The sequence below is a fragment of the Chaetomium tenue genome (genome assembly GCF_020726465.1).
Source record: "Chaetomium tenue strain MPI-SDFR-AT-0079 chromosome Unknown F5144scaffold_1, whole genome shotgun sequence".
Lineage (NCBI taxonomy): Eukaryota > Fungi > Ascomycota > Sordariomycetes > Sordariales > Chaetomiaceae > Chaetomium > Chaetomium tenue.
The window spans coordinates 4077073-4099268 of record NW_027117329.1 but is presented as its reverse complement, the minus strand read 5'-3'; the positions used below and the strand labels follow the sequence as shown (position 1 = coordinate 4099268).

Here is a 22196-nt window from a genome sequence, read left to right as displayed (position 1 = left end):
GACATGGGTTGACAAGGCCCGGCCGTGGCGTGGTATTGGCAATCACGTTATGGGAACAGTTAGGCCAACAACAGCCGGGACTCATCACCCCCAAAGCCCCCCAGCACAGGGCCACTGTTAGCGGGCTCGGCGTCGCGTGCTGCGTCGGGCTACTGCAACGCCACCAAGGTCTGCGTGCCACTCGGACCAGAGGCGACTCTCTCTTTCCGAGCTAGTTAACTCACTGCGGAGATCAAAACATTCGAAATTGGGGGATCGCACTTGGGGTCTGAGAGCGGACAGAAGACGTCGACGAAACTCCTTGCCTCGGCGCCATGGCAGATGCTGAAACACTTTTCATGTATCCTCAAACGCCCCTCGCTGTTGGTCGGAAACCATCCAATAGCTGAGCTCGGCACTCACTCCGGACATTTGTCGAACAACTTGTAAAACCGTCCCCGCGAATCGAAGCTGTTGTTCAACTTTCTTTCTGCGGCGATGGAGCTGGCCCCCGGTTTCCCCGGAATGCGGATACACTCTGCCCCCCGGTACGCCTCACTGCAGTGAATCCTGGTTGAGTGCCCGAATCGCTCTGAAGTTGAAAGCTCGGTCTGGACCAAAGTCCTCACGGATCGGTCTCCCTTGTACCGAGGTTTGTTGATACAAGAAGCCTCCTGCATCTCTTATTTGTCGGAACCGTACATCCGCTCTTCAATTCTACATTAGCGTTCCACGCCCAGACGCATCCAAATGCCCTGGTGCCAAGGAGTTAAGAACTGTACGCCGAAGGCACAGTCAAGCTCGCGGCGTCGGCGGGTTTCGTTTCTGCTGGGGAGTATGCACAGGGCAACAAAAACCAGGTCTTCTAGAACCAGATCATCCGCTGGTGCTGTGGACGATGAGGCGAAAACGTTATTGTCCGAGCCCCCTCGCCGTTTTCCGAGAGAGCAGCAGCACACGAGAGGATCCCCACGTTGCTACTTAACAAGTACTATTGCTGCGTAGGCATGTATGCACACAACGGCGGGCAAGCGCCTGTGCTGTTACCCTGCCTTTTTCGCCTATCCCGGCAGCGCAAGTACCAAGTATTTCAGTTACGAATATTTCGTATAGTGTACATGCGTAACTACTGCGGACAGCAGAAACCGCTTCTGCAGCAACGCACGGCAGTTTGGCAGGGGGACACCGAGGGCCTGACATCCCGAGCCAAGTCTGTGGATATGTGGAATCCGGATTGTACCCCCTGCCATAGTGTGTTCTATTCGTGCGCGCCCGGGGGATCGGGATCGGCGTTTCTTGAACCGAAGGGACTGGGGATGATGCAAGAAGAACTCGAGGAAACAACAAACCATCAGTGGAGTTGCGTGAACCAAAGTGAGCGGCGAAGAATAGCACCACAAACCTTGGGTCGAGGGGTCGAGGGTCGACATGATATCGGCCCGCGTTGGTGGTTTGTGGAAGCGGTGCAGGGGTCACAGGGGAACCCCCCCTGTTCGTCGGCGTGGAGAGACGCCGGGAGGTGGGCGGACAGGCGGCTCCTTGATGCCACCACCCCCCACCTCCGGGTCACTCCGCGCGGTCCTGCTTCGCCCATCACCCCCTGTCTTGGACGCTGGCCCACTGGCAGCCTCCTCAATTTAGCGCATCGTCTTGATCCGCTTCCAAGCAGGCTCACCCCACCATCCAGCGCCCCTGGAAATGACCAACATCTTGGGCCTCCTTGTCCATTCATCGCCGCGGCACGTCCCTTCATGCTTCTGAGATGGCGTCAATGCAGAGACGCCAGCAGTCTGGGTAGCCTTGCGCGGCCATCTCCGCCGACCGACATCATATAGTATACATACGTACACCGGACGTTGTTGTATCTTTCTTCAAAGAGGTACCTATTGTGTATCCACTCACGATACGTACCAACCTGGAAGCTTTGAGATATCAGTCGGCTCCAGGGGTTTGGATTCGAGGTCCTTCTCGATCCCTTCTTCATCCAACGCCATCATTTTCTTCTTACTGGGGTCGCCTCCCGGTCGGTTTCTCGGCGACTTCCCTACACAACCCTCCTCAGAGTCTCTCCGCTCCCGCGGTGTTTAGAGAAACCCCTCGACCGCGCTCACAGCTGTTCGATCGGTGCGGGCCCTGGCCTGATTCTGTTTATTAGACGACAAACGCAGCCTGGAACAGGGTTACCCTTCGTTTCTGAGCTGCCCCCGGACCACCGTCAGGCACCCTTCGTTAGCTCGACTCTCGCCGGCCGGGAGGATCTAGCCTGGACGCGCATTGCTAAAAGCTGCTGCACGTCCGCGCCGTTCCACTGGCCGAATCGCCCGCGCTTGTTGCCGTATCGCCCGACGACAGCGTCTCGTTGCCGCGCGCGCCACCCACCTCGTGTTGACAACTTGAGGACAACGATAAGAGCGACGCCTCTCAACCCGTATGATAACGACATCAGTTTGGTTGAACCTGGTCGATGTCCTGAATGTCACATTATCCCCCACATCCGCCTCTTATCACCGCGCCGCCGTGAGCGTCCGTGCAAGCCGCATCTTCCACCATGTCCAACGATCCGACAGCCCGCCGGCTGCTCCCGCAGACCTCACAGATGGGCTCGTTTTCTTTCGCACCACCAGCTTATCAGCAACAGACACGTGAAACCCAAAAGAGTATGCCTGCCGCCGGGCTCTGCCCCCTTGGTAACTAGTCTCGGTTCCTGACCCGGTTTCCAGATTATGTCTTCGTTGATGAGCACAACCGACATAAGCGATTGAAAGGTATGGACTCTCATCCCCACCTAGCCTTGCTCCAAGTGCCGTGCTGTGCTGACATGCACACATAGTTATGAGAGCATGTGAAGGATGCCGAAGGAGGAAAATTAAATGCGACGCAGCAACGACCAACACCTGGCCCTGCTCTGCATGCATCCGCCTGAAGCTGCACTGTGTGCGTCCGAACGGCTTTGACAACTCCGACTCACAAGGGTACGATGCACCGCACTCCCAATTCGAGGCCTCACATGTTCCCGACAACTTCCGCCAGCAACTACCCATTCAAGACCAGCAGCACCTTCTCTCCCATGCGCCCAAGCCAGGGCCCGTCTACCCGCAGCAGGCTTCTTATCAGGATACTTCTGGTCTCTACCACCCGGTACAGTATGGGGAACCTCAGCCTGTGCCGCACGACCTTCAGTATGGGGCCGTGCCTCATCACCCCGTCGCCGCTGTCGACCAGCAGTACGCCGCGCAGACTGCTGCGTTTCCGACGCCCCCGATGCAGCACGCGCCCAATCCCGGGTCTCCAGAGGACACTTTTCAGTCCGAGTACGCCCAACAAGACCTGGCAAATCTCCTGGGTTCCTTGAAAGTGAACGAGGCGGGGACAGCACCATATCTTAACAGCAAAATGCAGTCTAGCAGGGACGAAGAGCCGGCTGTGGAGGATGGCGACGAATACAAGACGTTTCTACCACCCCTAACGGCAGGGCCGGGCCTCAAGATCCGAATCCCCCCGGAGCTGATGCCAGACGACGACACGGTCCTCCACTATCTCGACCTCTACTTCGTCAATGCTCACCCCTACGTTCCGGTCCTAGACAAGAGCTACTTTTACCACCAATGGCACAACAACCGGGAGTCCATCTCCCCGCTTCTTCTCGAGGCCATGTTTGCCATCGCAGGCCGTCTCGCAGACGAGCCTGCACAAGGCCAGCAATGGCTAGCGCTCGCAACACGTATGATGGCCGTCATTCCTGCCAACCGGATTTAGGAACTGACCTTGCTTACTTAGGACACGCTGACTCGTTTATGGACGTGCCGCGGCTGAGCACGCTCCAGGCCATGATGATCCTTTTGAAGGCGAGGGAATCGGCACCGAAGAAGGGTTATTATTACCGATCATGGATGAGCATCGTGCAGTGCGTTCAGCTTGGCAAAGATCTTGGGTTGGACGACCACTATGCGGACCATCAGGCCGGTAGACCATGCGGTGGAAGTCAGGTAGAGTGCGAACTCAAGGATCGGATCTGGCAGACTCTATTTATCGTCGAGTTAATGGTTGGATCTCCGCAAGGTAAGTGCCACGAACTCGAGGCAAACATCATCCGCTTACGGTTGCCCAGGTCGAACCGACTTTCACATCGAAGAAGATAGCGTCAACTTCGACATTCCGCGGCCGATACCGAACAGTGACGAAAGCGAACACCAGATCTCACGTAACTTCACCTACCTTACCAGGATCGTTCGCACGGTCGGCCGGATGGCAAGAACCTATGGGCGGCTCAAAAAGAGCAAAGAATGGGGCATCAACCCGGAGTTTGCACAACTCGATCCGTCTATGAGCGCCTGGTTGGCTGGACTCCCCGCCGACTTGACACTCACCTACCCGACAGATGAATCGCCGCCTTGGATACCTTCGGCCTTTGTCGGCAACCTTCATTCGTACTACTACCTGTCGATAATCCTGTACAACAGACCACCATTGGCCGTCCTAACACCGTCGATGCCCGGGGGACAATGGAAGCAACATATGCTGGTCTCGTACAACGCGGCCAAGATGCTCTGCAGGTGCCAAGAGGCGGTTGTGAATTCGTTTGGGCTGAATGGGCTGCAGTGCATGCAAAGGGGGATTAACTTTACCATCTATGCCGTGCTTGCTTCCATCGTGCTACACCTGGTACGTTTCCCCTAGCCTTGTGTGTCTTTTTGCGTGGACTGACGAACGCCTAGGTCGCAATAACATCGCCGGATCCAGACTTGAACTCGCAGGCCAGAGACTACTTTACGCGGCACATGAGGATCCTGGAGAAGTGCATGGGCGCGTGGCCCATGCCCGACATGCAGAAGCAGATCGACTCGGTCCGGGAGGCCTTCTCGGCCGACGTGAGGAAGCCGTTCGTCCTGAAGCCGACCTTCCCGTATGGCAGCCCGCACTCGGCGACGCACCCCAGCCCGCCCGGCCGACCGCTGGACTCGCAAATGTCGCACTCGCAAGTTAGTTACACCAACCACCCCCTGACACCCGTCTCGGTCGGCCCCCTGGACGGCAAGAGTGAATCGCCCGTCGTGCAGTCGCTAACCACGATGGCTTCGGTTCGCGGTCCTCAGACGTCCGGTGTCTCGCAGACGTTGCCGTTGTCCGAAGCACCCACCTGGAACCCCTCGCGCATCTTTGAGTAAGTGGCTTTCCTCAACCCGAACACGGCCAGGCGCTCATGATGATAAAATGCTAACAGAACCCGCCAGCCAATGGAACACATCCTTCGGCGCGCCCTCGATCCAACCGTCGCCGCCCGCGGCACCGGCGCAGGCGAGCTCCCTAAACGTCGGCTCCTCGGGGGGCGTCTCCCCGAGCCTTCAGGAGATGCATGCCGTGCAGGGGCAGTTGCGCCCGGGGGCACAGCTGCCCCTCCCGCCGTACCCGTCCGCGCAGGCGCAGACGTTTGTGACGCCGGCCATGTGGCAGGAGTCGGTGGCGAGCGTCTATGAGGGTGGCCTTAAGCGGCCGTGGGACTATGATGCCCATCTGCCCGTCAAGCGGCACTGAGGTGGTAGCAAGCAGCATCTCATTTTCTGGGCTTTAAGACTCTCGGCCGCTGCGAGAACAACCAAGCTCTCTCTTTCTCTCTCAGGTTCGTCGCCGCCCAACCTTTGGGTTTTGTGTGGTTCAGGGAAGGGGCGGATCTTTCACATTGGGTATTTTCCCCGCAAGTGGCTTCACCGGGGAGTGGACTGGCCACAAACACACAAATAAGGCATGCTTGGAAAACCAACGGCATACACAGGCGATGTCCGGAAGACATCAACAAAACAGGACGGGATACTGTTTCTAGGGATATAACTATGCTGGCGGCGTTTTGGCTTGTTACAACAACAGCTCTGGGGGTTATGTATGAAAGTCGAATGGGGGTGGATTGGTCTGGTCACATGCAGCCAGAGCTTTGGCGACATCGTGTATTACTAGTAATGGGGTTGAATTCTTGGGTATGGAGCGGGCAGTGGAGGTTAAAAGGAGGGAGGCGGTATATCATTGGTATAGCCTTCAAACATTGTTTTTTGCATATTTTGGGGGCGACTCCCTCGCTCTAGGGTCTGGGGAGATCACATGGAATATATGGATGCTGTTGAAAATGTCGAAAACATGCGAAATGAGATATGGATGTCCCTGAACCCACGTGGTCTGTCGTGCTCATAACAGAGGCCAGTGGCCACCCACGGCTCGGTAGTTAGAGCCTTGGCGCCAACAGCCTTCCGGGTCTCGCCTTGCCTCATCCGTCTCGCCGAAAGTGATCCATGAATGGCCAAGGCCGTTTGAGGTTATTTTAACTTCTCTGTCGATATGCTATATCTCGAGAGTTGAACGCTATCCAGCTCTCTCAACTTTCTCCCACGACCGGGATCCCAGACCAAACCAGGCCTCCTTGTTTTGTTGAAGCCCCTCGCTTTAACTACACGAACGAGCGAGCCATTCCATCCATCTCAGAGCTTAATGTTGCTTTCGCCCTAGTCCCCAAAATCATCCAGCAACAACAGCCAGTGACCCTCACAGCTCAGCGACAATGGGTGTCAAAACCCGCTGGTCGCCCGCCAATTGGGCCTGGGACAACCTCTGGGAACGGGATCTGAGCCGCAAGCTTTGGAACACGGTCCGGGAGACATGGTATCTGGGGTTTACCTCGTTCGGGGGTCCGCCGGTGCATTTCAAGATTGTACGTTGCCCTGTTTTCCTATCTGCCGCGGTGTCGGCGAGTTGAGGAGTAGCACAGGGATGCTAACGAATTACAGTTTCATGACAAGTTTGTCACCAAGCTGCATTGGATCGATGAAGAGGTGGTGAGTCTGGCCTGTCCCCCCTCTATCACACGAGGGGACGATAAGGGGTTCTGACTGTCTGACTGACTGAATGCTAGTACCAAGAGCTGTTCAGCGTGTGTCAGGCTTTTTCTGGGCCGGGCAGCACGAAGATGCTGTATTGCATTAACCTGATCCATGACGGGTTCTTGTCCGCCGTGTTGGGGTTTCTTATTTGGAGGTTTGTCTGCTCTACTTTACCCCTATTATGTCCGCCACGGATGACGGCTGACATACCGGAACAGTCTGCCCGCCGCGCTGGGAATGTTCGGTCTCGCCATTGGCATCTCCAACGTCAACGAGACGCTCCCAGGCCCCGTGTATGCGCTGCTCTCGGGTCTGAACGCTGCCACCGTGGGCATCATCGCGCTCGCCGCCGTCCAGCTGGCACAGAAGGCTATTACCGATAAGCTCACGCGGCTGCTCGTTTTCCTCGGGGCTGCAGCGGGGCTCCTGTACAATGCCTTGTGGTACTTCCCCTTGCTGATGCTGATCGCCGGCATCATCGCCGTGATCCACGACTTCCGCTGGCTCCACGGCCCCGTGAAGTGGGTGGCCGCACTGCCCCGGAAAGCCATGGGCCGCAAGACGGAGCGGGAGCCAGAACCCGAATCCCCCACATCACAGGGCGACGAGGTCGAGCTCTCCCAGCAACAACCAGCCCCCTCCTCCCGCCCGGCATCCACAAAGTCCACCACCCGCCAACGTCTCCAAACCACCAGCACTAGCACCACCAACCAAGACACCTCACCCACCCACCCAGACGAAGAAAACGACGACGACGACGAAACCCGCACCATCCCCCCCTCCCACACTCTCCAACAACCAACCCCCACAACCACCACCTCGACCTGGAAAACCGGCCTCCTCATCATCCTCCTCTTCCTCGCCTCCTTCACCGCCGTCATGATCACGCGCGGCGTGCTACACAACAACCCCCTCCCCTACCGGCTCTTCTCCAACCTCTACCTGGCCGGCACCATCATCTTCGGCGGCGGCCCCGTCGTCATCCCCCTCCTCCGCGAATACGTCGTCGCCGAGGGCTGGGTCTCCCCACGCGACTTCCTCATCGGCCTCGCGCTGATCCAGGGGTTTCCCGGGCCGAATTTCAATTTTGCGGTGTATCTGGGTGCGTTGGCCGCCGCGGGGAAGGGGTATTCGCCGGTGTTGGGGGCGGTGTTGGGGTATGTGGGGATTTATGTGCCTGGGTTGGTGACGGTGCATGGGACGGTCGGGGTTTGGGGGGCGATTCGCGGGTGGCGGTGGGTGAGGAGTGCGTTGAGGGGGGTGAATGCGGCGGCGGTGGGGTTGATTTATACGGCGGTTTATAGGCTGTGGCAGATTGGGTGGATTGATCAGGGGTTTGAGAGGGGAACCAGTTTGGCGGATGATCCGTGGTGGGTGGTGGTGACGGCGTCGAGTTATGTGGGGGGGTGTTGGTTTGGGGTGAGCCCGCCTGTGGCGTGCGTGCTGGGGGCGGCGTTGGGGTTGGTGAGGTATGGTGTTGTTTCTGGATAGTAGTAGGGGTTTCTTGGAGTGTAAGATATTGTTTTGGTGTTGACCTCGGGTGTCTTGTTTGGTCTGAATGGTTCAGGAACCTAGTTGCCAGACGCCTTTATGTTACAAATACAAGGAACGTACATTAACAAGTTCGACCTCTCAACCACTTTCACAGAGGCAGAAGAAACAAGACAGAGCCACCCCCTTATTTCTTCTTCCCCCCCTCCGCCGCCCTCTTCGCAATCCCCCCCTTCAGCTCCTTCCACACCCACCCCGCCTTCGCGACACCCTCCACCCCCTCCTGCACATTAAAATTCGCGACAGCCCGAAACCGCCACCACTTACGCTGTGCATCAGCAATCGCCGTATCCCGCACAAAGTTGACCGTGCCGAAGCGGGCGTTGGCGGGCCGCAGGTCGGACAGGGCCATGGAGCTCGTGCGCGGCTTGCCGATCAGGCTCATGGTGGTGACGTCCAGGCGCGTGTTGGGCGGCGCCGTGCGCGCGAAGCGCTCCAGGATGGCGCGCGACCACCGCGCGTACGGCGGCAGGTGCAGGTGGATGGCGGCCACGAAGGAGGAGGTGCTCCAGGCGACGTAGGCTGCGGGGATGAGGCCGCAGAGGGCGACTGGGAGAAGGGGGGGTTACGTTAGTATTGACTGGAAATCGAGATTTGGTGGGGTGGTTGGGGTGGAGGGGAAAGGGATTTGGGGGGGCGTACTGCCTGCGGTCTTGAGAAGGGGTTCGCCGGCCGCGATGTAGGCGGGGGTCATGATCATGTCGAAGAAGCCGAACACGAAGAGGGTTGTTACTTTAAGGCAGGCGATGAAGGTGGTCCCTTGATATGTGTGAGCGGGCTATCTGGGAGTGAAAGGAAAGGGAGAAAGAGATGGGCAAGGTAGACTTACTTGCTGTGCCTGCGTGGTAGATGATGAGCCGCTCGGGATATGCTGTCACATCAAGCAACCATACTATCAGCCCTTGCCCAACAAAACCGCATTCCATTATTTCTCTCACCAGCTTTACCCCCAGTGGGCGCCGTTCCCCCTACACTGTCATTCGTCGTGCTGGGTCCTCTCGTCTTCCCTGCTTCCGCCCCCCGAACCGCGCTCGTTGAGAATGCCAACCTCCCCGCCCGCCGACTAGCCGGTTGGTTGGTAAGCCCCACCGATTGAAGACGACATGATGGCCGGACGGGAAAAGCCACTCTAAACCGTGCTGGTGAAGCGGCCGAGTTAAATGTTCTCATATTCATTTGTGCCCATCTCGAAGCCTGCTGCACCTGTAGTCCGACGAACATATTTTGTGCGCCGTTATGGGCGCTGATGTTGGAGAAGTTTAAAATGAGGCCCATTGGCCTCAACTGGGTCTTCATGATGAATTGCGCTGAACTATCATTTCAAGGAGTGGTTGTGAAGTTGTGCTGTCTCTAACTGGGTAACGATTCGCTGCTAAGGGACGTAAACTTGAATGAATAGTGGGTCCGAGCTTCATTACCGAAATCAATACCATAGAATTACAACCCCCAACGCTTTATTTACGAATGAGAGGAATATCAACAACGGTGCGCGCCAGAAGCACCAAGAGCAGCGTTAAAACCCAAAGTAATCGATTTGTTCCAAAACCCAGCAAGTATGAAACAGGTATAGGCTATTTGTAGTCGGGTAGGGTCCCAACAAGAAAAATAAAGTAGCAAAGCCGTATCCTCGGTAAAAGAAAAATGCAGCAAAACGGCAGAGAAAGGGGAGGATAATACAATACAGGCGGCCAACCCCCCCCACTACCAACAGAAACCCAACGGATCCGAAGTGCTCGAAATCAATCAGATAGAAACTGTGCCTCCAGAGCCAGAGACCGTCTCCCTGCCCATTTCGTTCTTCCCGCCCATTTGCCCATTCCAATCCACACGCGCCTACGCCCTAGCACCGTTTGCGCCAGTGCACCCGAACCCAGCCCGCCATTAGACCACCACCACCACCCCTCCCCCCTACCCTACCCAGCCACCGCCGGCCTTATCCCTCCATTGTAATGTCGGCTGCATCGTCCTGTTCCGGCAACTCCGTCTCTTTCCACTTCTGGAACTCGTTGTTGACCTTCTGCACGTCCTCGTGGCTCAGCCCCTTCATCCACGCATTATTCGTCACCATCTTCTCCTTGAGCTTCTCGCCGAGGATTTCCCGCCGGAACGATTCCTTGTCCTTGACCTCCTTGACCACCTCGGCCGTGGCGGGCTGGGCGGGGGCATAGGCGAGGGAGTCGCCCGTGCCCTTCTCGAAGACCATCTTGGACGAGTTCAGGCAGATCCTAACCACCAGACTCTCCTGGATGACCAGCGGTTTGTTGATGAAGTCCTCGTCGGACGAGTCTCGAGCAGCGTCCGACGGTAGGTTGCGCTCCAAGAGCACTTTTTGCAGACGCGACCGGACAACGCCCTCGGTGTGCTCCACCCGCATGTACGACGAGATGTAGTACTGCCACTGCTGGACCCGCTCCATCTCGTCCATGTAGAAGGTCGTCTCGTCCTTTTGCAGCCAGCGGACCGTCGACTCTTTCTTGGCAGGGTACTAGATAGGGTTGGTCAGTGTCCATCTCCATAATAGTAAATCACGAGTCGGGAAATACATACCCATGAAATCACAAACATCTCGCCATCCTTGATGCACTTCTCAGCGAACTTGCGGGCGCTGATCTCGTTCTGGAAGCTTGTCTCAGTCTGCTGACGACTGTCCAGATACGCCTTTACGAGCTCCTTGGTCTTCTCGCCCTTGGCATCAGGGTTGTTGCAGCTCAGCGCGATGCGGCACAGTGTTTTAAGCAGTTCCTGGATCGTGTACAGCTTCCATCCCTTACGAAGGTAATAATGCCGCAGCACCTCCTGGAACCGATTCTCGTCAATCTCGCCCGTAACAAAATCTTCAATCAGTTCCCTCGTCTTGGGCCAGAAGGTCGCGGGATCTTCGCTGTCGAAGTAGTGCAGGCCCTCGTGCACGAGGCCGAGCGTCTTAGCCGGCTTCTCTGCGTTTTCGCGCCTAATCTCTTCAATGACGCTGTCCTTGCTCAGCTTGACGTCTTCGAGCCGTTTGAACAGCGTCTGGAAGACGGTGAAGAAGACGTAAATGTTCTGGTTGCAGTAGAAGTTGTACCACGCCCGCGGGAACGGCGCATCCGCCTTGAGCTCGCCATCCACGTCGACGAGGTCGGATCCCCTGCCGCCCTTGCCCTTCTCCACAATGATGGGGCCGGGGACCGTGGGCAACCAGCGCCCATTTGATACCTCCGGGACCGAGGAGTCCTCCGGCGCGTCCGGCATCTCTTCCTCGTTTGCCGATCCCACGTCGGGTGTGGTCTCCTTGCTGCCGGATGCCGCACTGTCCTCTTTCTGGCCACGGCTGCGGCTGCCATTGCGGCTCGGGTCCAAGACGCCGCGGAGAAGATCCGACTTTTTGCCATTGCGACGGCTGCGGCCGTTGGTGAGCTCCATAGGGGCCGTGTCGTCCTCGTCCTCCTCGGCCGAATCTTGGTCAATGTCCGCCAGCTTCTCCGAGACCTTGTCCTCGGCAAGATCGAAGAACTGAGGGATGAATGACTCGAAGAACTCCACGATCCGCCTCCGCTCCTGCATGTTATGTTGCCCACCGACATTGGCAAAGATGACCATGAAGCGGAGCAAGTCCAAGACGAGTTCCTCATCCGAGAACTGATGCGAGAACTGGTAGCGAGGAGTCTTGCCCTTGCCGACCCGGATGCGGCGCTGCTCCTCGTGCTTCGTTTTGATCATATCGACGAGGTGCTTTGCCGACAGGCTGCGCTTGTCATTGGTCTTGACTTGAATTCCCATGTGGTCCAAACTCTTAAGGTGCATCAACTCGGTTTGGCTCTGCCAGACCTTCTCCCATTCTCGCTGCAGCACCCATGGTTAGTATTCCTTCACAAATCAAGGTAGGTGCCGGGTTTCTTACCTGAGTAAACCGCCATTCCTCGTCCTTCTGCTTCAAACGCGCCATGACGACGGGCACCACCGTAAAGGGGTACTTGAACATATCATTGGCCACGTCACAACCCTTTTCGGCGCCGTAAATCTTCTTGAGAACCCTCTTGTAGATTGACGTGCTCTGTCCGCCGAGGCCGGCCGGCATCTTGAAATTGGGCCTCTCCGAGGTAGGCAGCGACAGCATCTGCTGTGCGATCGGCTCCAAAAGCTGTATGCATTTCTGGTTCGCTTCGATGAAGAAATCGTAATCGTGTCGCTCTTCCTCGATACGGTGGAGGCTTTCCTCGTAAGCGTTTTTGCGATGGGCGACGAAGCCAGAATCTTCCGAGGCCCAAGTCGGATGCGACGCCCATTCGTCGTTGAGAACCGACTGGCAAAGTTCGTCCCGGCCGGAGCATGGCTTTAGGCGTTCCCGCTTAGGCAACAACCGGTAGCTGGGGCCGAACCCACGGCAATTGCTGAGGGAAACCCGGCCCGTAGGTGGCTCTGGGCGGTTCTCGATTGCCTCGTCGGCGACGCCTTGGCCGAGCATGGCCTTCAAGGCGCCGAGCAGTTCAGGATTGCCGCCCATGAATTGGTTGGCTTTGTAGATCAAGACCTCTGTGGTAATCAAATTCTGGGTCCAAAGGTTTAGGAGCTTAAGGAATTCTGTCGTCGCTGTCCGGTTGCCGATGTGCTTCTTCACCTTCTCGAAGAATGCCAGATCCTCCTGGGTCGACACTGCGAGCGGTGTGGGCGCCAGCGGCTCGGGTAGGACGGGCGTCAATGTGGGCTCGATGAAGGCCGTCTCGGCAGCATTGGGCTTGTGGGATAGCTTCGCCCGCTTGTTGGCCGTGGCAGGCGGAAGTGTTCCACGCATGCCCGACAGTTGTGTCTGCTCAGAGCTGGAGGGGCCACCAGAGACTGCTTTGTCGGGCCGACGTTTTTTGTTCTCTTTGCTGGCGCTGGCGGGCGGCGCAAAGTTGCCGACCGGAGGCATCTTCGGGCCGTCGCGAGCAGCATGTCCCGGCTGTGGTGTGGGTGTAGACACCGGTATTGCCATGCTCTCCTCGGCACGCTGGCCAGCCGATCGGGTCTGGGCGGCGGATTCGGGGAGGAATTGCTTAAAGTCTTCGAGAAGGTCGGGGGCCGTGTGGAAAAGGCTCGTCACCTGCGAGTAGACGTCCTGGATCGGTTTTTGTTCGCGTTGGTATGTCTGGAGAATTTCCAGGAACTGCTTGTAGATTTCGGGTTTATCCTGGAAACGATTCTGGGTCGCGGTTAGCAGCTGTGTCAAATCGATGGAAAAAGTCTCCACCGGGATTTGTCTGGCCCATTAATCCCCTCCCAACACTTCGGACGGAGGCAAGCCTTTTCAATGCAAGTAAGGAACAAATGAGAAAAACAAAACAAGGGGTTGTTTTACCTTTATCTTGTTGACATAGCTAATGGCGTGGTTGAACTCGACGGGGCCGCGCTTCTCCAAACTGGCTTGCTGGGCAGTGCTGCCGTTTGCACTGGGGGGGCCGGCAGTAGGGGTGGGTGTCTGCGCGGTTCGCGGAACGGGAACTTGATTCATCGGAGTGCCGTTTTGGGTGGCGGGCACCGACCTCTGTTGAATCGGACTGGTGCTGTCAAACGGAGCACCCTGGTTCGACCCGGGGAAACCGGAAGGGCCGTTCTGCGCTGGCACACTAAACGTTGCTTCCGGGCTATCTGCGCCATGTGACAAAGGTGGCTGCCATCCCGACCTTGAGTTCAAGAACCCTTGCGGTGGCCCTCCTCCTGGCTGTGCGGCTTCGTGTTGGGTCGCTCGTCCCGCGCCGATCGAGTGGATGGTAGAGCCCGAGGGCGTCGTGACGCGGATGCTGTTCGGGTTGTTCTCCAAGCCGCATTCGATGCGATATCCTGGGGGCAGGAAGGTGTTGAAACCTTGGATCAAGTTAGGATGCCCAGCAAAGAGTTCGGACACCCTGCTGATCACACCGGGTGTGTCGATGCTGGCTGGGGGTTAGCAAGTCGTGACAAGGCAACCTCGACGGCTGTACCCACGTTTGACTTTTAAAATCCTTCATGATATCAAGGAATCTGTTATAAACGTCCGGTTGTTCATGGAACTGGACTTTCACTTGGTCAAGATAACTCAGCGCATCCTAAGAAGGAGCAGATTAGCGCGATCCACCGGCTTCGGATAGTCAAATGCAACCTACGTTCAGTATCGGCTGCTGCCCTTGAGGCATTCCGCCAGGCCCTGATGGAGCAGCATGCCCGGGGCCCATGCTGGACCCGAAAGGCAATTGCTGCATGGCCCTGGCGCCGTCCTGCGGCATTCCCCGGCCATTCTCCTGCTGGAGCGGACCCCCGAATATGGCGCCGGGCCCGCCTGGGCCACCAAGGGAGTTGGTAGAACCGTTGGAGCCGCCTGGCGCATGGGCCATCGGAGCGAAGATCTGGTGTTGAGCGCCCCCTGCGGCTGGCTGGGCGCCTTGTTGCGGAGGCCGGCCGACTTCGTTGTGCAGCGTCCCGCTGAAGCTAGGGCCGGGCGCAGACGGACCACTGATGGGCAGCGATGGAGCCGAGCTTCCATGGTTCGCGAGGAGACCACCAGGACCGGTGATTGAGTTTGAGATCCTAGATGCGACGGGTTGGTGGATAGGCAGCGAGCCAGCAGTGCTATGGTGGGGGCCCGCGGAGGCGGTGGCAGGCGGATACGGTTCGCGATGATGGCGCTCAGCTTCTTCTCTTTCGCGTTCGCGCTCTCTCTCGCGCCTAGCAAGGTCGTCTTGGTGGTGAGCGCGATGACGTTGCTCGTCGAGGTCACGGTCGCGGTCGAAGCCGCTACCGGCGTGCAGCGGCTGGCTATTCATGATGTCGGGCTGCGCGAAGCCTCTATGACAGACTTAGTATCGTCATGCAATAGATCGAAGCACGGCGATATGGCGCTTTGTGGAAAAGGACAAGAGCGGTGGCGGGGTGGGCTCGCGGTGTCCGCGGTTGGCGGGTAGCAGCCCTCCGGCTCAGGAGACGAGACGGGACCAAATGCCGACCAGAAAAGGGGAGCTTGTGCTTACAGCTGCAGCTGGTATTCCCATATAAGTTCTTTCCTAATTTTCCGGGCAGAAAGGGCCGAAAAATCGAGGCAAGGGAACAAAGGGATTGTCAAGTCGTTGAACGAGCAGATAGTACGCGCTGGTTGAGAGAAAAAGGCATTGCAGAATTGGGGGCGTGTGTGGTCAACTGAAGAGCCCGTTCTGACGCTGAGCACAGGGCCCGCAGATCTCTTTCCCCTTGTCGCGCACCGATAAGACCTGATAAGCGGGAGAACCTCGGGTAGCGTTATTATTCCGCTGCCTTGCGATTACCTCATTCCTGCAAGCCAATCAAGCTTCAGGGCAAGTTCGAGTTTCGTTGGACAGTTGCTCTCCGCCTCGTCGCGTTTCCACACACACGGCCGCACCTGCTGTCGGGAACGCAATGCTGCCGGTAACGCATTGGTTATAAGCAACTCCGTTGGTCGAGTCCACGTCCGTCCATGGCCTCCGTTTGACTTCCGTGCCTTCCCCATAACCTCTTTGTCTGCGTCCTCATGATCGCTGCTGGGCGTGGGCTCAGGCTTTGGTATGCAGTCGCTATTCTAGATGCGGCACTGAGGCTTCGCCGTGTTTCCCGTAGAGGTAAGTTAGGAAGTGCTGGCACACATATACTCGCGTACAAGGTAGATACAAACAACTCAGCTTGTAACCGTTTCATAACCACGGGGTACTTGCTCGGGCTGCTATGCGAAGAACCAAAGTGGATGGGGGTACGAAAAGGCAATAGGAAAGAAGAAAGAGGGAAAGGAGATAATTGGCAAGTAAAACACCTGATGATTTAAGTTATTTCACACTTCCCTTCGTTCCACCGAATTCCAGGCGCTCGACTTTCGTTGGTCCATCATTCATCCTAACTCTAGTTCATCCCTCATAATTTCATCTCGTCCTAACCGCTTTCTCATTCGTCCTAATTTCACGATCCCAAAACATCTTCTCCAGATGCAGGTGCGCGGTAGATCGCCGGTATGAAGTACCGTCCGCTCTATTCGGCATAGTTGCGCACGTTTTTGATGATCCACTAGTGAAAGTCAATATGTCAACTTCAGACGACGCTTGTTGATACTTGACATACCACTTGGCCGTTTTCAACATTCCCTGCGACGCCAACGATCTCGATCGAACCCGGCTGAATCTGTACTCACGGGTTAACTCAGCGAGCCTCCTTCCGGGGCAGAACGGGTGCGCACCAGACGTGTTCCGTCTTTCTCCTCCCACCAGATCTCCCGATCACCATCGATTGTTTTGACCTTCTCGCCTTCTTTCCAAGGGCTCGCAGGTACTAGGTGCGCCTCCACGAACCGGCGCAGGTTGCGCTGAGCTCTCTCGTGGCCTTCTCCGCCCTCGTACGCGTTGTGACCGAGCGCGCCATATTCTCGAGGATCCTCCCACGGTTTCCTGGGGAGCTTCTCGACCGCCGAGTTGAGTGGGGCGAGCACTGTTGTGTTGTGGGAGGGGTCTTCTAAGCGGCGCGCGGCGGATTCGATGTCTCGTATGAACCTGATATTTTCTATGTTAGCTGATGGTTTTTAAGAAGACAACCGGGTGGTAGTGGCCGGATATGTCTGTACCCTGCGAATAGATTGATGCTCCTATCCCGGCCCATCACATCGGACAACACAACGCCTCCCCCGGCACCCGTAGGTGGTTCAGCAGGAGAGGGTCCCGACGGGGGAATTGCAGGCCCGGGGCCAGCGGGGTCCATGAGGGGCGCTTGTTCGCGATCAAAGGGTTGCGGTGTTGAGGGGTTCCTTATGAGGGGCACAAGAAGCTGAGCCGAAACGGTAGCACTCAGAAAAGCGAAAGGCAGAACGGACGGTCGCATAGTTCAGCAGTCTTTAATGTCCCCTAGATCGGGTCTCGAACAAGCAAAACTATCTCGCAGCCTAACGTTGTCAGCTGCGGTCGTATCTCATCGGTTGGTATGGTGCTGCGAAACTCGGTACCTGGGATCCTAACCCGTCGGATGGGTGATTGGACGGCAGAATGGCCAATTGGTAACGGTGGTGACGTAGGTGTCATCTGACATCGCACTTGACAGCCGCCCAACGCGCTTCCATGGTTCTTCTCAGCAACCCGCGCATGGGGAGAGATTTTGCGGTCGTGGCATTCCTGGTTCCTAGAGTCCTCGTTTGTACTTTTCGTTCTAATTTACTTATCTTGATTCGGGGAGGTTCGCTGTCTCGAACGGCCAGTATTGTGGGGCCCGTGGGTTTGGGGTCTCCGGGCGTCCCGAGTTGATTCAAAAGATGGATGTCCGGCCATGCCCCTTCCCGGTTGCCGGATCAAACTTGTGTGTTGAAATCAGAGTTACAAAAAAAATACTATGTCCGTCTTGTCCGTGTTGGCCAAGTGTGGTGTTGAGACCTAGAACGGATCACATGTGAACATCGCCAATCCCACATCTCACTTGGCGGACTTGGCAATTCATATGTCAAACAGAACAACCAGACTTGGGACTGGGCAATCCGCGAAAGAGGGATGTCCATCCGCTCGGGCGCTGGTCCGCCATCGAACTCGGCTTGTTGGTTAAACAGCCAACCGAGTGGTCGAAAACCCGAGAAGTAAGCACCTCGAAGCGGGTCTCCCGCTTTTCAATCACATGCAAACAGGAAACTGGGGAACAACGCGTGACTGCCCATGGGGAACCCTGACCACATGCAGGCTCAGACGGGATGCGATGGGGGGGATGTGTGATGCAACTGCCCAGGCCTTCGTCCCTTCACCGGCGAAATGGAAGATTGGGAATATGGAAGTCAAACACTGGGATTCCATCTTTTTAGGAGAGATACCTATTGTTCATCAATCACCGGCACAGCGTCTTGTTCCTTAACAAGTGAGCGCCCACAGCGCCTCCACGACTCGTTCGTTACCCCACACCAAGTGAACGCCATTTCTGAGCTCGCCGGACCGGGATACCCACCAGCGCCACCGTTTTAGGTGCCGTGGCGAGCCTCGGCCCATCTACCGAGTCCCGCGAGCCCACTTTGTCCTCGGCCGAGATCAACGCGAACAAGACAATCGCTTCAAAGCAGAGGCCTGCAAAACAGCTTCTTCGGCATTCTGGGAGCGCTAAACACCAGCGTGGCTTTTTCATTGTAATTGGCACTTGACAAATATCCAGAAAAGTAGATACCCGCCAGTTTCAGCGTGCCAGGTTGCCCCTAGACAGGTTTCGCATCGCCTCGCCTGCTGCGGATTCCAAGAGGCAAACCCCCCTGTCCTGCTCCCAGGCGTTGACCTCGGCTCACGAATCAGCGTGCCAGCAATTCCAACGCCAGCCCGCCGTTGTTAGCTCGGCAGGCGCAACCCATCGCTCAGATAACTACTCCCACATTCCTCACGCTCTCGGCATTCTCCTCTTTCTCTCTTCTACTCTCCAACAACCACAACATCTTTCCTTTTCTTCCGCCAGTCCATTTTTCAGATACCCCATCGCAATGGCACCGAGCGTTATCGTCGTTGGCGGCGGCCGTAAGTGAAACCCTGCCGTGATGCATTCCCGCCGAGTGTCGTCATCGTGCTTCTTTTGCTAACCATGATCTCGTGCTCCAGTTTCCGGCCTCAGCGCTGCCCACACCATCTACCTCGCCGGCGGCAACGTTGTTGTCCTCGACAAGCAGGGCTTCTTCGGCGGTAACTCGACAAAGGCCACATCCGGCATCAACGGCGCCCTCACAAGGACACAGGTTGAGCACGGCATCCAGGACAGCGTGAAGCAGTTCTACGATGACACCCTCAAGTCCGCCCGTGACAAGGCGAGGCCTGATCTCATCAAGGTGCTTACCTACAAGTCCGCCGCCGCCGTCGAATGGCTGCAGGATGTGTTCAACCTCGACCTCACTCTTGTTTCCCGTCTTGGGTAGGTTCAATCGCACGAAACCCGCCTCAAGGCGAAATCTCAATTGAGCATTTTACTAACTCGCCCGTTTCTCAGTGGCCACTCGCAACCCCGCACCCACCGTGGTCACGATGCCAAGTTCCCTGGTATGGCCATCACTTATGCCCTGATGCAGAGGCTCGAGGAGCTCGCCGAAACCGAGCCTCACCGCGTCCGTATCATCAAGAAGGCCCGCGTCACCGGCCTCAACAAGCAGGGTAACAGCATCACCGGTGTTCAGTACGAGCACAATGGCGAGAATCTGTCTGTTGAGGGTCCCGTCGTCCTCGCCACTGGTGGCTACGCTGCCGACTTCAGCGACTCCTCCCTGCTCAAGCAGCACCGTCCCGACACCTTTGGCCTAGCGACCACGAACGGCGCCCACGCAACCGGTGACGGCCAGAAGATGGTTATGGCCATTGGCGGTAACGGCATCGACATGGACAAGGTGCAGGTCCACCCGACGGGTCTCGTCGACCCCAAGGATCCCGGCTCCAAGTGGAAGTTCTTGGCCGCCGAGGCTCTCCGTGGCGAGGGCGGTATCCTCCTGAACGCTGACGGAGACCGCTTCTGCGACGAGCTCGGACACCGCGACTACGTCTCGGGCATGATGTGGAAGGAGAAGGACAAGGGCAAATTCCCCATCCGCCTGATCCTCAACTCCAAGGCTTCCAACACCCTCGACTTCCACACCCGCCACTACTCTGGCCGTGGCCTCATGAAGAAGATGACCGGCAAGGAGCTTGCCAAGGAGATCGGCTGCACCCCGGATCACCTGCAGAAGACCTTCCAGACCTACAACGCCATCGCTGAGGGTAAGCAGAAGGACCCGTGGGGCAAGAAGTTCTTCCACAACTTGCCCCTCGACATCAGCGACGACTTCCACGTCTCCCTGATGGAGCCGGTGCTTCACTTTACCATGGGTGGTATCGAGATCAACGACAAGGCCCAAGTTCTCAACAAGGAGCAGAAGCCATTCGAGGGTCTCTACGCCTGCGGTGAGCTTGCTGGTGGTGTCCACGGCGCCAACCGTCTTGGTGGTTCGTCCCTCTTGGGCTGCGTTGTCTACGGCCGTGTCGCCGGTGATTCCGCCAGCAACTTCCTCTTCCAGCAGGCCCTCAAGGGTTCGACTGGCGCGGCTCGTCTTGGCCAGATCGCCCTGCACATCGACCCCTCAACCCCGGGTAAGATTTCCGTCGAATGGGCCGGTGCTAGCAGCGCCGAGGCGCCTAAGGCGCAGGCCGTGTCGGCCAGCGCCCCCGCCGCCAAGCAGGAGTCCAGCGAGGCCAAGCCCTTCGCCATTCCCGAGAAGGAGTACACCATGGAGGAGATTGCCAAGCACAACACGAAGGAGGACCTCTGGGTTGTCGTCAAGGGTGTCGTGCTAGACTTGACCAACTGGCTCGATGACCACCCGGGTGGCCCCCAGGCCCTCCTCAACTTCATGGGCCGTGACGCCACCGAAGAGTTCGAGATGCTCCACGATGACGAGGTCATCCCCAAGTATGCGCCTTCCCAGGTCATCGGGCGCGTCAAGGGCCAGAAGGTCACCCTAGAGATCTAAAAATTGGACGATCTGGGGTGGACTCGTGATTTTCTCTTAGTACGGCGATGGTCGGGGCTCTGGAAAGGCGTATCTTTATAGACTGGTGCCAGGAAGACGCAGAAGACACTACTAGTAGGATGGCTTGAGCTTGATGTTGTGTATCATTGGATTTTGGGGTCATAGGTTGTTTGGGACACTCATACCAGCCGATTTGGATAAGTCGCTGGTTCAGCAGGGACGCAACCTGCTCTGTATTGATAGCGTCCTTTTTCTTGCGGGGAGATAATGAACAAAAATATCATCCACCTTTGCCGTCTGTTGTATTGTTACCGCGTGACTGCGCCAACTCGGGCTATTTCCGCCCTGCATAGAGAGGCCGGCCGGGGCGTTTGCTGGCTACCTCCTTAATGCTGCCTTTTGAACACCGAGGATCGATGCCTCCGCCCAAGCATAAGTTCTTGTCCTCATTGCCGCCGTGGCGTTTAGCCCGGGAACACGGATGTTTCCAGCATGCAGGCCCGCCCATGTGGTAGGACAGGACAGACGGGGACGTAGGGAGGCCTTCGGTATGGTGTACATCGTCCAAAGTTCGGGTTATTGGAGCTATTGGTTACTGTAAAAGCAAGGGAATATCCTCAACGGGAAGTTGGGTGGTGGTCCGTTGGGGCAGTTATCTGACCATGAGGTTGCGGCCGGAAGACCTCGGTACGGCAGGCTGTTCCGGAAAATGGAATACCCAATCTTGCATACATCTCTGTTTTACAGATATACAATAGGATTATGTTGCCACGGGAGACAGAGAGGGATTTTGCTTTGTACCCCCCTCTTAGTTGTTTTCGTAAGCAACGGTGACGCAAAGCCCGACAGCAAGTTATCGCTCAGCTGCTTATTTTCAATACGCACGGGGTTCGTCTACAAGTATAACCCTGCGCCCACAGCCGTAATGTGGATTACACCGTACTCCTCTTGGAGGGGTTGCGCATGTCATGCTTGCATTGATTACTACCGATGTATGTACATGCCAGAGGACTCCTTCACCCTGTCCTTCCTTGGCTTGTGTCACGAAATAATGTTCACTACGGGCAAGTCAGAGTGATGGTAGTCCTCGTGGTGGCTGGGAGCCAGTTCTATGTGGTTGGTTGGTCGGTAGTATCAACTCTTGACCATAGATTGGTTGGTCATTCGAGCGGTCCGGGAAACTGTCCGTTGGGGCTGGTGATGACGGTCCATCTTGTCATCGTCACAAGCAGCTTCCTTTTTCGAGGATTTGGGCATGAGAAATCGGGGCCGGTTCCGGGTGTGCGGTTCCACGACGTTGGGGCTGAAAAATGGGAGCTGTGATCAAGATGGCGGACTGGGCAGCGGAAGGTTCGGGGAAAAGGAGCATGTACGAATAT

General features: G+C 56.9%; 6 protein-coding genes across 6 annotated transcripts; 3 read left to right on the top strand and 3 right to left on the bottom strand.

The window, feature by feature from the left end:
• The first annotated feature begins 2171 nt into the window (after window positions 1–2171).
• F5144DRAFT_52094 (uncharacterized protein) lies at window positions 2172–5659 on the top strand. The gene is made up of 7 exons (XM_066786708.1): window positions 2172–2636; window positions 2700–2744; window positions 2810–3700; window positions 3757–4038; window positions 4088–4641; window positions 4695–5140; window positions 5211–5659. The coding sequence occupies exons 1-7, from the start codon at window positions 2528–2530 to the stop codon at window positions 5509–5511; spliced, it is 2628 nt and encodes an 875-aa protein (XP_066648889.1). The 5' UTR covers window positions 2172–2527; the 3' UTR covers window positions 5512–5659.
• Window positions 5660–6117: 458 nt separating this feature from the next.
• F5144DRAFT_502677 (chromate transporter-domain-containing protein) lies at window positions 6118–8546 on the top strand. Its single transcript, XM_066786409.1, has 4 exons — window positions 6118–6673; window positions 6750–6797; window positions 6875–6996; window positions 7061–8546. The coding sequence occupies exons 1-4, from the start codon at window positions 6524–6526 to the stop codon at window positions 8331–8333; spliced, it is 1593 nt and encodes a 530-aa protein (XP_066648888.1). The 5' UTR covers window positions 6118–6523; the 3' UTR covers window positions 8334–8546.
• Window positions 8521–9775, bottom strand: F5144DRAFT_637588 (uncharacterized protein; the record flags this gene model as incomplete). Its single annotated transcript, XM_066792667.1, has 3 exons — window positions 9223–9775; window positions 9036–9152; window positions 8521–8942 (listed from the first exon to the last, which is right to left on the bottom strand). Exons 1-3 carry the CDS (start codon window positions 9317–9319, stop codon window positions 8521–8523), a joined length of 636 nt encoding a protein of 211 aa, XP_066648887.1. The 5' UTR covers window positions 9320–9775.
• Window positions 9776–10214: 439 nt separating this feature from the next.
• On the bottom strand, window positions 10215–15547 carry F5144DRAFT_556622 (uncharacterized protein). The gene is made up of 6 exons (XM_066787988.1): window positions 14495–15547; window positions 14337–14437; window positions 13711–14284; window positions 12274–13554; window positions 10941–12215; window positions 10215–10878 (listed from the first exon to the last, which is right to left on the bottom strand). Exons 1-6 carry the CDS (start codon window positions 15149–15151, stop codon window positions 10327–10329), a joined length of 4440 nt encoding a protein of 1479 aa, XP_066648886.1. The 5' UTR covers window positions 15152–15547; the 3' UTR covers window positions 10215–10326.
• An 811-nt stretch (window positions 15548–16358) lies between these two features.
• Window positions 16359–17198, bottom strand: F5144DRAFT_543619 (uncharacterized protein; the record flags this gene model as incomplete). The annotated part of the gene is made up of 4 exons (XM_066787257.1): window positions 16359–16394; window positions 16449–16508; window positions 16564–16873; window positions 16945–17198. 4 exons carry the CDS (start codon window positions 17196–17198, stop codon window positions 16359–16361), a joined length of 660 nt encoding a protein of 219 aa, XP_066648885.1.
• Window positions 17199–18642: 1444 nt separating this feature from the next.
• F5144DRAFT_51889 (FAD binding domain-containing protein) lies at window positions 18643–20984 on the top strand. Its single transcript, XM_066786674.1, has 3 exons — window positions 18643–18847; window positions 18929–19235; window positions 19311–20984. The coding sequence occupies exons 1-3, from the start codon at window positions 18814–18816 to the stop codon at window positions 20815–20817; spliced, it is 1848 nt and encodes a 615-aa protein (XP_066648884.1). The 5' UTR covers window positions 18643–18813; the 3' UTR covers window positions 20818–20984.
• Window positions 20985–22196: the final 1212 nt, after the last annotated feature.